The sequence below is a fragment of the Manacus vitellinus genome, unplaced genomic scaffold (genome assembly GCF_001715985.3).
Source record: "Manacus vitellinus isolate BGI_N305 unplaced genomic scaffold, ASM171598v3 scaffold_13_pilon, whole genome shotgun sequence".
Lineage (NCBI taxonomy): Eukaryota > Metazoa > Chordata > Aves > Passeriformes > Pipridae > Manacus > Manacus vitellinus.
In genome coordinates this window covers 10,582,009-10,594,149 of record NW_021938999.1, presented here as the reverse complement: position 1 = coordinate 10,594,149, position 12,141 = coordinate 10,582,009, and the positions used below count along the sequence as shown (strand labels likewise).

General features: G+C 40.7%; 2 protein-coding genes across 2 annotated transcripts; one reads left to right on the top strand and one right to left on the bottom strand.

Annotated features, from left to right (window-relative positions):
• The first annotated feature begins 172 nt into the window (after positions 1-172).
• On the top strand, positions 173-9,484 carry RINT1 (RAD50 interactor 1). Its single transcript, XM_018068052.1, has 14 exons — positions 173-267; positions 1,289-1,484; positions 1,648-1,889; positions 2,060-2,233; positions 2,311-2,460; positions 3,586-3,742; positions 4,333-4,443; positions 4,628-4,853; positions 5,444-5,581; positions 6,217-6,416; positions 7,367-7,581; positions 8,240-8,420; positions 8,503-8,621; positions 9,249-9,484. Exons 2-14 carry the CDS (start codon positions 1,308-1,310, stop codon positions 9,460-9,462), a joined length of 2,304 nt encoding a protein of 767 aa, XP_017923541.1. The 5' UTR covers positions 173-267; positions 1,289-1,307; the 3' UTR covers positions 9,463-9,484.
• A 383-nt stretch (positions 9,485-9,867) lies between these two features.
• EFCAB10 (EF-hand calcium binding domain 10) lies at positions 9,868-11,428 on the bottom strand. Its single transcript, XM_029958098.1, is given in 5 exon segments — positions 9,868-10,277; positions 10,684-10,768; positions 11,036-11,200; positions 11,294-11,305; positions 11,308-11,428. Coding segments are annotated over 5 exon segments (387 nt in total). The 5' UTR covers positions 11,396-11,428; the 3' UTR covers positions 9,868-10,240.
• Positions 11,429-12,141: the final 713 nt, after the last annotated feature.

Genomic DNA, 12,141 nt, shown 5'->3' with positions numbered 1-12,141 from the left:
CGCGGCGGACCCGGCGAGGGGCGAGGGACATAGAGGGACGCCCGGGCTCGAGGCACCCCGGGCTGAGGCACCCCGGCTCTTGATCGCCCTGCGGCACCCGGCCTGGCCTGCGGCATTCACCGTTGTCCTGGCCCTGCGGCAACGGCTGCGAGGGGAGGCGGCAGCCGGGGCGGCGCCCGCGGCGGGGAGGAAGGGCTCGCCGACTCGTAGCCCGGAGCCCGCGGAGCCCTCGGTCGATCCTTGGAACGGCCCGGCCCTCTGGGCAAGGTGGGTGCACAGCCGCGGGCCTCAGCGGGGAGGGAGTGGGAGGGATGCTCCCGGCGTCCTGTTCCTCTCTCCTGTATCTCTGTCCTTTCCTCTAGTAAGAAGAGAGCGCCCTCGGTTAGTTGTTTTCTGCGGTATTTTTCTTTTTAATTGCTGCAAACAGTGCTCTGTTTTCTTTATTCACTTCTTGCTCAGCAGCACCCGTGGTCTCCCAGTTTGTCCTTGCTGGTGCTCTCTATTACCTCTAACTCTGGCTCATCAACTGCACATCAACTTTCCTGTTGTCAGTTTAATAGAGTTCGTAGCTTAATTAAAGCCTTAATTAAAGCAGATGAAGTGCAAATGTATAGATTTTATTTTTAAATACTGTTTTGGAAGTGATACTAAAAAGCAGAGAATTGCGTTTTTAGAGGATGATCACGCACAGTGGAACAATGTCAGGTTTTCTCTGGATGGTGCCAAATGCGTAGATCATAAGTGCCTCTTATGTTATACTGTGTGGGTTTTTTTAAGAAATATTTGTTATGCTTTTACTTTCCAGATCATTGTAAGACCCGCATGGACACTTTGCTAATAATATGTCAGTCATCAGTTGATATCTTTGAAACATCCTAAACGGTGTGAAAGGGTAGAGCAGAATGTTATCTTCCTTTGTATTTAAAAAAAAACAAAAACATTTTCCCGGTGCTTTTCGTTAGGTTTTCTATATTATATATGTGGGAACTACATGTATATTGAATTATTTTTAATATATTTTACACTTTTGAGGATGAAAGAAATTAACAGGCATAGTTCTCTTCAGTAATTGATGTATAATAACTCACCTATTGCCTTGTGTGAGCGAGGTTTTATCAGATCTCAGTTAAGACTTAAGCCAGCAAATTATAGCACTTAAAGCAGTATATTTTGTGAATTTCTTACTTAAGTTTCAGGTTAAATTGAACCGTCCAGCTGAGTTTTCTGTCCTCAGTAGATCAATATTTGTTTGTGCTCAGTGGTGGCTAATTAGAGATTGTATACTCAGTATTGCAGAGAAGGAAAACATGGCAAGCGTTGCTGTTAGAAAGAAAGAAGCCACTAGAGATCTAGATCATTGTGATATCCCTTACTATGTTTCTGAATTTGTGGAAAGAGAAGTTGGAAATGACTATGATTCCCTGAGGAACCTAGACAACCTGATTGATAAGCTATCTGAAAACAAAAAGCAGTTAGAAGAACAGGTAAGCATCTTTCTTTTTAATTTTTTTCTTCTTCTGAATATGCTGATGACTCATGATTGATTACATATATTTAACTAAATGAAATGTGCTAGTATTTCAGATGGTACTACTCTGCACAGTGCAGTGTTTTTATGTCAGCCTTAATATTTCTCTGTGAATATAGGTACTTACAGTTTCATCAGAAGTCCCTAAAAGAATTCAGAATGCCTTAAAGAATGCAGAAGATTCTAAAAAGTCTCTGAGTCGGCTTCTAGAGGAAGAAACTCTTCTGTCTGATTCGATCAGTGCCCACTTACTGAAAGCTCAGCCGTGGATGGAGGATCTTGGTGTACTGATCAGTCAGGTAGAAGAGATTGAGCGACACCTGGCCTATCTCAAATGGATTTCTCGAATAGAAGAGTTAAGGTAAAGTTTCTGAGTACTGTATATGTGTTCCAAGACTGGTAACCTAGTTTATCCCATCATTAAAATATTTTAGATTCAAGAAAGTTTTGTCTTTGTTTTTCAATATACAAATTATTATTTTCTGTTATCTTTAATGAATATTTGGCCTTGACTTTTCTTGTATTTTACAGTGATAGCATCCAGCAATATCTGATGACCAACAATGTTCCAGAGGCAGCCAGTACTCTGGCATTCATGGCAGAACTGGATATTAAACTTCAGGAGTCATCTTGTTCTCATCTGCTTGAATTTGTGAGATCCACTGTTAAATTCTGGCATAAAATTCTTAAGGACAAACTGACGAGGTAAGAGAAGCACTGTGACTCCCTGGTCTTGGCCTGGTGCTGTGAGTTGGTCTTGAAGTGCTTGCTGTGTGTTGCAGTGACTTCGAGGAGGTGCTGACCCAGCTCCGCTGGCCCTTCGTGGGGCCGCCCCAGTCTCAGGCCTTTGGCCTTGCTGCTCCAGCCAGCACTCCCGACGTGTACAGCAACTTGGAGATGCTGTTTTGTCAGCTGCTGAAACTGCAGACCTCGTATCCTTTTAAACAGTTGTGGTGTACTTTGGTAAGAATAAACGTTAGAGGTGCGCATTCTCGAGGATAATTATTTAAAATGTTGTTCTCCCTAAAGACGGAAGGTAATTTGAATTTGCATGACTTTGTACTACCATTAGAATATTGTGGGGGGTTGTTTTGTCCTTTAGAAAGTGCCAAGCACCAGAGTTGCCCTTTTTCACAGTAGCAACATTTTAACTTCAAGTCGTCAGATCTAGTGATCTCATGGTAGGTGACAGTTCAGGTTTCATGAGGATCTTGTCTTACACACTCTGGTACAATTACACAATTTTACTTTAGTAAAAATAAATGGTGATACGTGTTTTATTTTACACAGTCCATTTCCTTTATAGCCTTATTTGAAATCAGCCTTAGTAACTTTAATATGTCCCACCCCAGAAGGAAAAGAGGGAAGACTAAAGATACGTGTCTTGGAAGGAGACTTTGCAAAAAGGGAGACTACAGGAGGATTTTCATTGTGCAGCAATAGTAGTCTGCCTTTGTGGTTACTCAGAAGGCACTGCTGCTCATTCCATTCCTGGTTTTTGTGAATTAAATAAAGCACAGCTAACCATTTTTTGTGACTGTGGATGTTTTTTGTTTTTTTGTTTTGTTTTTGTAATCATGGAGTGGGAAGCTGCAAGGCACTGCATACAACCCTGAGTTGGTAACAATTCTGGTTTGGCAGACTGGGTCACTTAAATCAGTTATGTGAAAATCATGTCTTGTATTTATTAATTCCAGGGGTCTTTATCCTCCTTTAACAAATATGAATAAGCATGTCTCTTGGATAACCACTGTGTTTGGTTCTGACAATGGTGGTTTGCTGTGTTCTTTCTTTTTAATTACATCTTTCCTAAATCAAACTGACTTAAGGGACTTGTATTGTCATTGAATAAATAATCCTTAGAGGCCCAAGTTATGTTAAATATTATATAAAGTGGAATATTTTCAGTATCTTTGAGGAATTGTATTGATTTCATAATACTGCCTTCAGCCAGTGAGTTAGAACTAAGCAGTGTTGATTTTTATAAGCCCATTCTATTGAAATTATGATATTGGGAGAATAGCACACTTAAATTCATCCTTGACTGTCAAACTTAGAGATGAACTGTTAACCAAGCCTAAACAATTGCCAGAAAAGTACTCTCTACCCCCCTCACCACCCATTGTCCTTCCAATACAGATCATGCTGAATCCTCTTCAGAAAAGATTCAAGTATCATTTCACTGGAAATAAACAAACCAATGTTCTAAACAAGGTATGGGAGAAGGTGGTTTGATATTCCTAAATAGCTTTTTTTTGAACAACAGAGAGACTGCTGTATTTACATTGTATAGGTTTCACAGTTTTCTTTCTGAAATCAAGATTCTTCAAAACTGTGCAGTGCCTATATGTATGGACAGACATGGAGATAGCACCTGGAGACCTTTCAGAGGCACAGGCATTTTCTCTGGGCTAGATGATATTTTTCCTTTGACCGGGTCCTTTTGGTTGTACTGAGAAATAAAGACCACACAGAAGAACAAGAGGAAGTATATGAAGCAGAAAAGAGGCTCTCATCAGTGAGAAAGCTGTAGAGAAGGGAAAAATAAAAATGGAGCTTTTGTTTGAGAAGAAACAGAATATTTAGTACATTTAAGACAATGCAAATCCAGAAATATTTCTTTGATAATACTTTTATAAGAATCAGAGGTCGGTGAAACAGAATGAGAGACTTGTGTGACCTGAGATCAAGAGAAGGCAGGGGGAGATATTGGTATTTTTAGAAATTTGTCCTAAGATACTAGTAGCACTTGAATAAATGTTGTTTGGATGCATTTAATAGTTTGTTTTCTTTTTTTAAATAAGCCTGAGTGGTATTTAACGCAAGTACTTATGTGGATTGGAAATCATGCAAAGTTCCTTGATGACAAAATCCAGCCAATACTGGACAAGGTGGGATCTTCACTGAATGCTGGGGTAAGCACTGTCATGGTTTCATGTATGTGAATATCTAAGTCAGCTTCTGATAGATATTTGTGTGATCCCATTTCCACTGATTTCAGTATATGGTGAGACTTCATCCAGTAGCAGTTTGTTGTGTACATGTTTGCACAGGTTAATACTTCCTATCTCTGACATTTTATTAACTTTCTTTCAAAAGCTTGAATTCTCTCGTGCCCTAGTAATGCTGATTTTGGAGAAATTGGCTGCTGATATTCCCTGCCTGTTGTATGACGATGCACTCTTTTGTCACCTTGTGGATGAGGTACTTCTATTTGAGAGAGAGTTATACAGCGTTCATGGTTATCTCAGCAGCTTTCCCAGTTGCATGCATATTCTGTCAGAAGAATCCTGCTTCCAAAGGTGGCTTACAGTGGAAAAAAAATGTAAGACTTCCGATGGATTTTGTTGGCCTTTATATTGCACAGTCAGAAAGTACGTGTATAACTTGCACAACTGGCCTTCTCAAATAGCATAAATCACCTGGACAGGGCTACTACAGAAAACATTAGTATTTTTATACTCTGTGATTATTCTGAATAAAAATTGATTAGGCTCTAATAGTGCTTCTGTAGTTTGCAGGACTCTTGCCCCCTAAGCTGTATGGAATCAAGTGGGCTTATTTTTAGACAGATGTTATGTGTGTGCAGGCAAGGGTGAACTTTTAATTGATATAAGGGAAAGATATTGTTTTTGAGAAATGAGTAAGAAATATATTGGAAAGGAGCAAGCCAACTACTAAAAATCCAAAGCAAAGCCCCAGTCAACTCTGACATAGCTGCTAATGGCATTGTAAATACAGATACATTGAAACTGGTTTTGTATGAAGCCAGTTGCCAGTATTTTTTATAACCTGAAAATGCAAAATTTAACTTACTAGAGATAATAAGGCTTTTATGTTTGTGTATTTTAGAGGGGCTTTTGTTAGAATCTTTTTAAAATGAAAAACTTAATTTACAAGTTTTGTGCATCTCAGTTGCTCTTCAGAAAATGGACTCTATGCTTTCATCAGAGGCTGCATGGATATCACAGTACAAAGATATCACTGATGTAGATGAAATGAAAGTTCCAGACTGTGCTGAAACTTTTATGACTCTCTTGTTAGTTATAACAGGTAATTATATCTCTGGCCATTGCTGTTGTTTTAATGAATAGTAAAAAAACCTTCACCTAACAGATTTCTTTACTAAATATTCATTGTCAGCAGTAGTCACCAAATAATGGTGCAAAGTTGTGATGTTTGCAGCTTACAAAAGCTTCCTGTTTGTTTTGTATTTTGGACACTAACACACACAAATAATCTTGAGCTAGTGACAAGTTTGCAAAATAATAATTAAAAATACACATACATTTACTTGACAGAAGATAATTTGTTGCAATGCAGTAATAAATCAGACTGTTCCTTTTCAATCTGTGACAGTTTAGAAGCTATTAAGTAACACCTGCTTTTTTGGAAGAGAACATAAGATCAAGTATGTTTTCAGGATATATATATTCAGTGGCTTTGTCTTCTTCTGTGTGAGGAGGCTTTAGGGGCCATGCTGGAGGGTGCAGTATAGCCACACATTGCTCGTTTCTTGCCATGTTTAGCTTTTGCATGAGTAGTTTCCCTGAGACTGTTGAAATGTCATTATTTTTAAATACTGTATAATGTTCTCACAGGCGTAAGGTGGTGCAGTAACATGACTTGATATTTCTTTTTTCAGTGTTGGAAAACCTAAAAGCATTTTTTTGTTAATGTCTTTCCAGACAGGTATAAGAATCTTCCAACAGCTTCCAGAAAACTTCAGTTCCTGGGCCTACAGAAGGAGTTAGTTGATGATTTCAGGATACGATTAACTCAAGTGATGAAGGAAGAGACCAGAGCTTCCTTAGGATTCCGATACTGTGCAATCCTTAATGCTGTTAACTATATAGCCACAGTGTTGGCAGACTGGGCTGACAATGTAGTAAGTAATTGTTCTACTAGAAAAAAAACCACTAAAGATAGGCTTTGGATGTTTATTTCATAACAAACACTTTTTTTTCAGTACTGTTTTAAGTGTATTCAGAAGATTTAATTACAGAAAAAATAGAATGAGATGTAAATTCAGATTTAATAGAAGATGTATAAACAAGGACAGATTATTGTTTGAGATCTAAGCTGTGTTAATTATAAACTTCCTAGGGAAATGCAAAGCAAGCCTGAGGAATGGAATAATCCAACAAAACAAAAAAAAAAGTAGTCTCCTTTACATGCCTTTTTATTGTAAAAGACTCTTGAGTTTGGAGATCTCTGAACCACTATTAACAGCCCCTGATGTTGGAGTGTAGGCAGTAGCCTCCAAATTCTTTTTGTCTTCACAGGAAGCTGTGTCTCTAGCAAGGGATAATCTTGACTTGATAGGACTGCAGCCTTCATGTGTATAACTGCATCTGCTACAGTGTCTTGATCTGCTTAAAAGCAAACCAAAATGTGGTAACCATTGTTGGTTACCACAATGTCACATTAAATGGACTCAGTCCGTTTTCTTGCTGTTGTCAGCACAGCAAACTTATGATTTAATTAAAGTTTACTTTTGCAAATGTTAAAAAGTTCAAGGTATTTTTTTATAGCATTCTGCATCAATCTTAAAACATCTTTTTAGTTTTTCTCTAGATCTGTTCCCATTACCTATCTGCTGTTGTATCTGGGAGCCATATCAATTCCATTGCTAGAATTAAACCACTATGATTTGTTTTTCACTAAATCAGGACCACAGGGAAATATAAGAAAGTGGTTTTAAAATCTTAAATTTTTAAGTTTATAAATGTGCCAGAAGAGTGTTTTCTAGAACTGTGCCTATCGAAGTGCCAATGAAAAGTTCAAATGGCAAGATTACTTTTTTATAGTGTTCCTCCCTGGTTTTTGTTTGCCTAGTTCTTCCTGCAGCTCCAGCAGGCCGAGCTGGAGGTCCGTGCAGAGAGTGATGCTGTCAGCCAGCTCCAGCTGGGGCATTTGGCCTCCATGGAGAGCTCTGTCTTTGACGAGATGATCACCCTCCTGGAGCGCCTGAAGCAAGACATGCTGACCCGCCAAGTCGATCATGTCTTCAGGGAGGTCAAAGATGCTGCAAAGCTGTACAAAAAAGAGAGGTGTTTGTCTGTTTAATCTCTTCCCATGTTACAGTATTATTTCCTGTTAAAAATACTGAGGTAAATAAAGGCAGGAATAGATAATAGGTAGAATTTTTTTTTCCTGAGTAGGAATGCTGCAGAGTAGTAAGTTTTGAAAAATTCTATTAATACTTACCTTAGAACTATTTTCATGATATGTTTTCTAAAGTAGTTCCACAATTAGTGGGTGCATTATCTTAAGAACCAAAGGAAGAATTCTGGATCACTCTAGTTTGGACGAGAATAATTTTATACATTGTGGTGTTAAAGATTTTATGCAAAATGGCCTGTAATGACTGTTCTGTCTTCACAGTCCCATAGAGCTTCTTGAATATTTCCTACAGAGTAGAATTTCTGAAGTACTTCATGAAAGGAATAGAATTTAATGATTTCCAGATTAGATGGGGTTTCCTGGAGTGACATGTTCAGAGATTTATAACTAAAGCATGAGTTTAATATTAAATGAAATTCAAACATAGCATTAGACTGATAACTTGTAGATTAGAAATGGAAAGGAGAACTGTCTCTGAACCATTGTAAATGGGTAAGATTTTTTTTTAAAGGATAATTTTAACTTTCAGTTGTTGTAGTATGAATAATTTCATTATAATGACTTGAGTGCAATGGTTTCTTTCAGGTGGTTGTCTTTACCATCTCAGGCAGAGCAAGCAGTGATGTCTTTGTCGAGCACAGCCTGCCCCATGTTGCAGACCCTGCGGGACCGTTTGCTGCAACTGGAACAGCAGCTCTGTCACTCACTGTTCAAAATCTTCTGGCAAATGCTTGCAGAGAAAGTGGATCTATACATTTATCAGGAGGTAGGTATCAATGTGACCTGTGCAGTACCATGTACTATCAGTGACTGGCTTAAACAGCAGATGCACCTCTTTGTGTTTGTAGATAATTATGGCAAATCATTTCAATGAAGGAGGAGCAGCACAACTTCAGTTTGACATGAGTAGAAATTTGTTCCCTTTATTTTCACACTACTGCAAGAGGCCAGAAAACTACTTCAAGCAGTAAGTAGGCTGTTTCTGATCTACTGGTATTTCAGAAGTGAGTGTCCAGATAACATGCGTGTTTTATGTAAGACCAAGATTTTTTCACAGTTAGTTTTGATCCACACTTAAAATGTGTGGATTGTTTATGCCTTTGATGTTTTCAACTAGGAAAGTTTTTACTCTGAAGCATGTACTCAGCAACAGATTGTGATGTGTTCTGGGGTATTCTGTGCGGTAAGGATGTCTAGATACATTAACCTATGGAAGGAATATTAACTAGCACAGACTAGTGAAATGGGGGCCAAAGAAACTAATCAAAGATACAGTTACAACACAATAAACTTTACTGTTCGAAGAAAGACTAGTTTAAAATATGTTCCTGCTGAGAACTGCCTTGTGTAGCAGTCTAGTTGCTGTCATGGATGAGAATCTACTACCTCATTTGTGATTAGTCTTTTTTTACACAGCCCACAGTCTTCTGAAGAGTCCAGCATCAAACTCTTAGGCTAACTGGGGCAGAAATCTTAATATTTTTAAACCAACATGGAACATGGAAGTTTTTGTTACACTTCAATTTGTGCACACAGTGATTATCTTATGTTATATTAATCTGCTTATATTGATCCATGTAACTTTTTTCTCTAGCATAAAAGAAGCCTGCATTATCCTGAATCTGAATGTTGGCTCTGCCTTACTTCTGAAGGATGTCCTACAATCAGCCTCAGAAAATGAAACTTTAAATCCAAGCCAGCCCTCTGCAACAGCAGCACTAAATGAACTTGGAGTTTATAAACTGGTTCAAAAGGATGTTGAGATTCTTCTCAATTTGAGAGCTAATTGGCCAAATACAGGAAAATAAAGACTTACTCAGCAATGGTTAATATCTTGGTGTAGATTACTTATTCCAAACAAAACCAAAGCAAATATTTTTTAATATACTTGTGTCATTTTTTTCAATTCTGTATGCTGAACAGCTGTTTTAATCTGATCTTATGCTTTATTCTATACATTTTTTAAAAAGAATTCAAAGAAGGAGGGAATAAGTCACTTTGTTTTTTTCATTCATACTAATTAATTTTTTTTTTCTGTATGAGAGTCTCTCCTAATTTTTTAAAAAGTTTCTCCTTAAAAACTACATAAATACTGTGTGGCAAGTTTAAAAACAGCACTTTATTTGGAGGTGCTGCCTACCTTTACCTGTGGACATTTATTGTAACTTGTTGAAGTTGCTTTTTCCTTAAAAAAACCCAAAACACAGCACAAGACCCCAGAACAATTTAATTTTATTCAGTGGTAATGAGCCAGCTGGTAACAATCCTGTACTGTAAGCTGCAACCTGAAGGAGGAAACTCCAAACCACTATTTTAGTTACGTAAGAGATCTCTTTTTTTTTTTTTTTTCTTTTTAAACCATCTAACTGTCTTAAGAAAAGCAATTCTCAAACAATATCCCTCCAGTGCCTCGTAGACACGAACAAGTTCTTGTCATTTGTCCTTTTCAGCTGATTGCTCATCTGAAGCAGGGGGGGAGACAAGAAAAAGAATGCTGCTTAAAATCAGCTATCCACAGCTGCCAAGCCAGAAGAAAAACTGAGGAAGATGCCTAGTTTTCGTATATATTGCAGACCACTGCTCAAACTAATACACAGCCCAGCTCTCCAGCATCCTTTTCTTCCTAAGGCAGAAAAAGAAAACCTCTAGTTAGATAACAGTGTGGATAATTAGTTCATTACTTTTCAGTGACTGCAAGTTACTAAAAATTGTCCCTACAACTCTATCTTGACTATAAGAAATTATTAAAACTTGAGCTTATTTAATCTACAGCTGTAATACCACCCCTGGCAAAGAAGACAACAGTGCCTCACTGTTTCACATTTCTAGATGAGTATTGGAACACCCTGGCAGGTAAGGTGAGGGGTCTCCTGGGAGAAGATACTGAAACTGATCTGGTAGAGGAGAATGGAGTTTGGTTCATCTTATAGCAAGCCAAGCTTGGTCAGGCAGTAACTGCCCTTGTAAAATCTCACATATCTCCTATGTGTATCCTCCCCTCCAAAAAACCAACTTTCAATTAAACTTACACTCCTTCCTTGAATACCTCCAGTGTGATATTTTCATCATCTCCAACTTCCAGATCCTCAGTGCTCAGTCCCAAAGTTTTAAGAGCTAAAGTTAAGGAAAGAGAATGTTCTATGTGAGTTTTTGAAAGATGGATTTAACATCTTCATGTGGCCTAGATCGAATAGAAGGCAAACATGTAATTTCACGTGTAATTTTTTTTAACTTCCCACGTCCAAGGTTGTGCCTGGGCAGGTGTGCGGGTAATTCTTAAGTATACAGATGTGTAACTCTGAAACTATTGTATTACTTCTGTGCAAACAAACGCCCAGCCCCGCGCAGCCTGGTGTGAGCTGCGGTTCGGGGGGGACGCACCTTCCCTGTACTGCACGGGCGTGATGTGGCCCTGGCCCAGCACATCCAGCAGGCCGAACATGGCCTCCACGTTGGCCTCGTCCATCAGGTCCGGGTACTCCCCCTCGGCCCGCCTGCCAGCCTTCACCCTTTCCAGCGCCTGGATCAGGAACTCGCGTGGCTTTTCTGCAACCAAGTCAGACCGGGGCCCTCAGCCGGGGCGCTCAGGCCGCGCCGCCCCGCTCGCCCCGCTCCCTCCCCGCGCGGTCGGAGCCGCACCGGGGCGGTGGAAAGAGCAGCAGCGCTCCGAGGTGCTGCAAGCAGCTCGGGCAGCCGGTGCCGCCGCAGGTACTCTCGGCTCTGCTCCTCGCCCGCCGCCATCCCGCGGGGCCGGACACGGCGTGAGGGGCAGCGGGCCCGGCGGGCTGTGCGGGCCGGGGCGGGCTCGGGGCGGGCTCGACGGGCAGAGGAGCTCCCACAGAACCGGGCCCGGGGCCGGCGCTCCCTCAGGCGGGCGCTCCCTCAGGCAGCTCCGGCCGCGGGCGGGAGGCGGCTCCGCCGAGGCCGGCGGGAAGCGAACACTGGTGTTCCTGGATGTCGTCACGGTACCGCCGGAACAGACACTCCCCGCTGCCGAGGGGTGAGGGCTCCGCGGTTGCGTTAGTTCGTGAGGACAGCAAATTAGCGCGGTAGTTTTTTAATATGTACGGGGGTGTTCAGGGTCTGTTTGGTCTGGAGAAGACTGAGAGGGGATCTCGTCCATACATATAAATATCTCAAAGCTGGTGCCGAGAAGATCGTGCCAGACTCTTTTCGGTGGCGCCCAGCGACAGGACGAGGAGCAATGGCCATACACTGAAACACAAGAGTTCCATGAGGGAGAACTTCATTTCCTCGAGGATGGCAGAGCACTGAACAGGCTGCTCGGGAGGGTCATCGATTGTCCCTCTCTGGAGACATTCCAAACCCACCTGGATGCGTTCCTGTGTCACCTGCTCCAGGTGACCCTGCTTTGGCAGGGCTTGGACGGGATGATCTCCAGAGGTCCCTTTCAATCCTGACAATTCAAGAGTAAGAGGGTTACATTTAAAAATCATTACAGAGGCTTGCAGCACAGCCTGTGCAGA

Excerpts from the sequence above, each read along its gene's own strand:
- RINT1 (XM_018068052.1), top strand. The coding sequence starts at position 1,308 with ATGGCAAGCGTTGCTGTTAGAAAGAAAGAAGCCACTAGAGATCTAGAT. Across the intron at positions 2,461-3,585 it reads CTGCTGAAACTGCAGACCTC|AGATGAACTGTTAACCAAGC; the intron begins GTATCCTTTTAA and ends TGTCAAACTTAG. Across the intron at positions 6,417-7,366 it reads CAGACTGGGCTGACAATGTA|TTCTTCCTGCAGCTCCAGCA; the intron begins GTAAGTAATTGT and ends TTGTTTGCCTAG.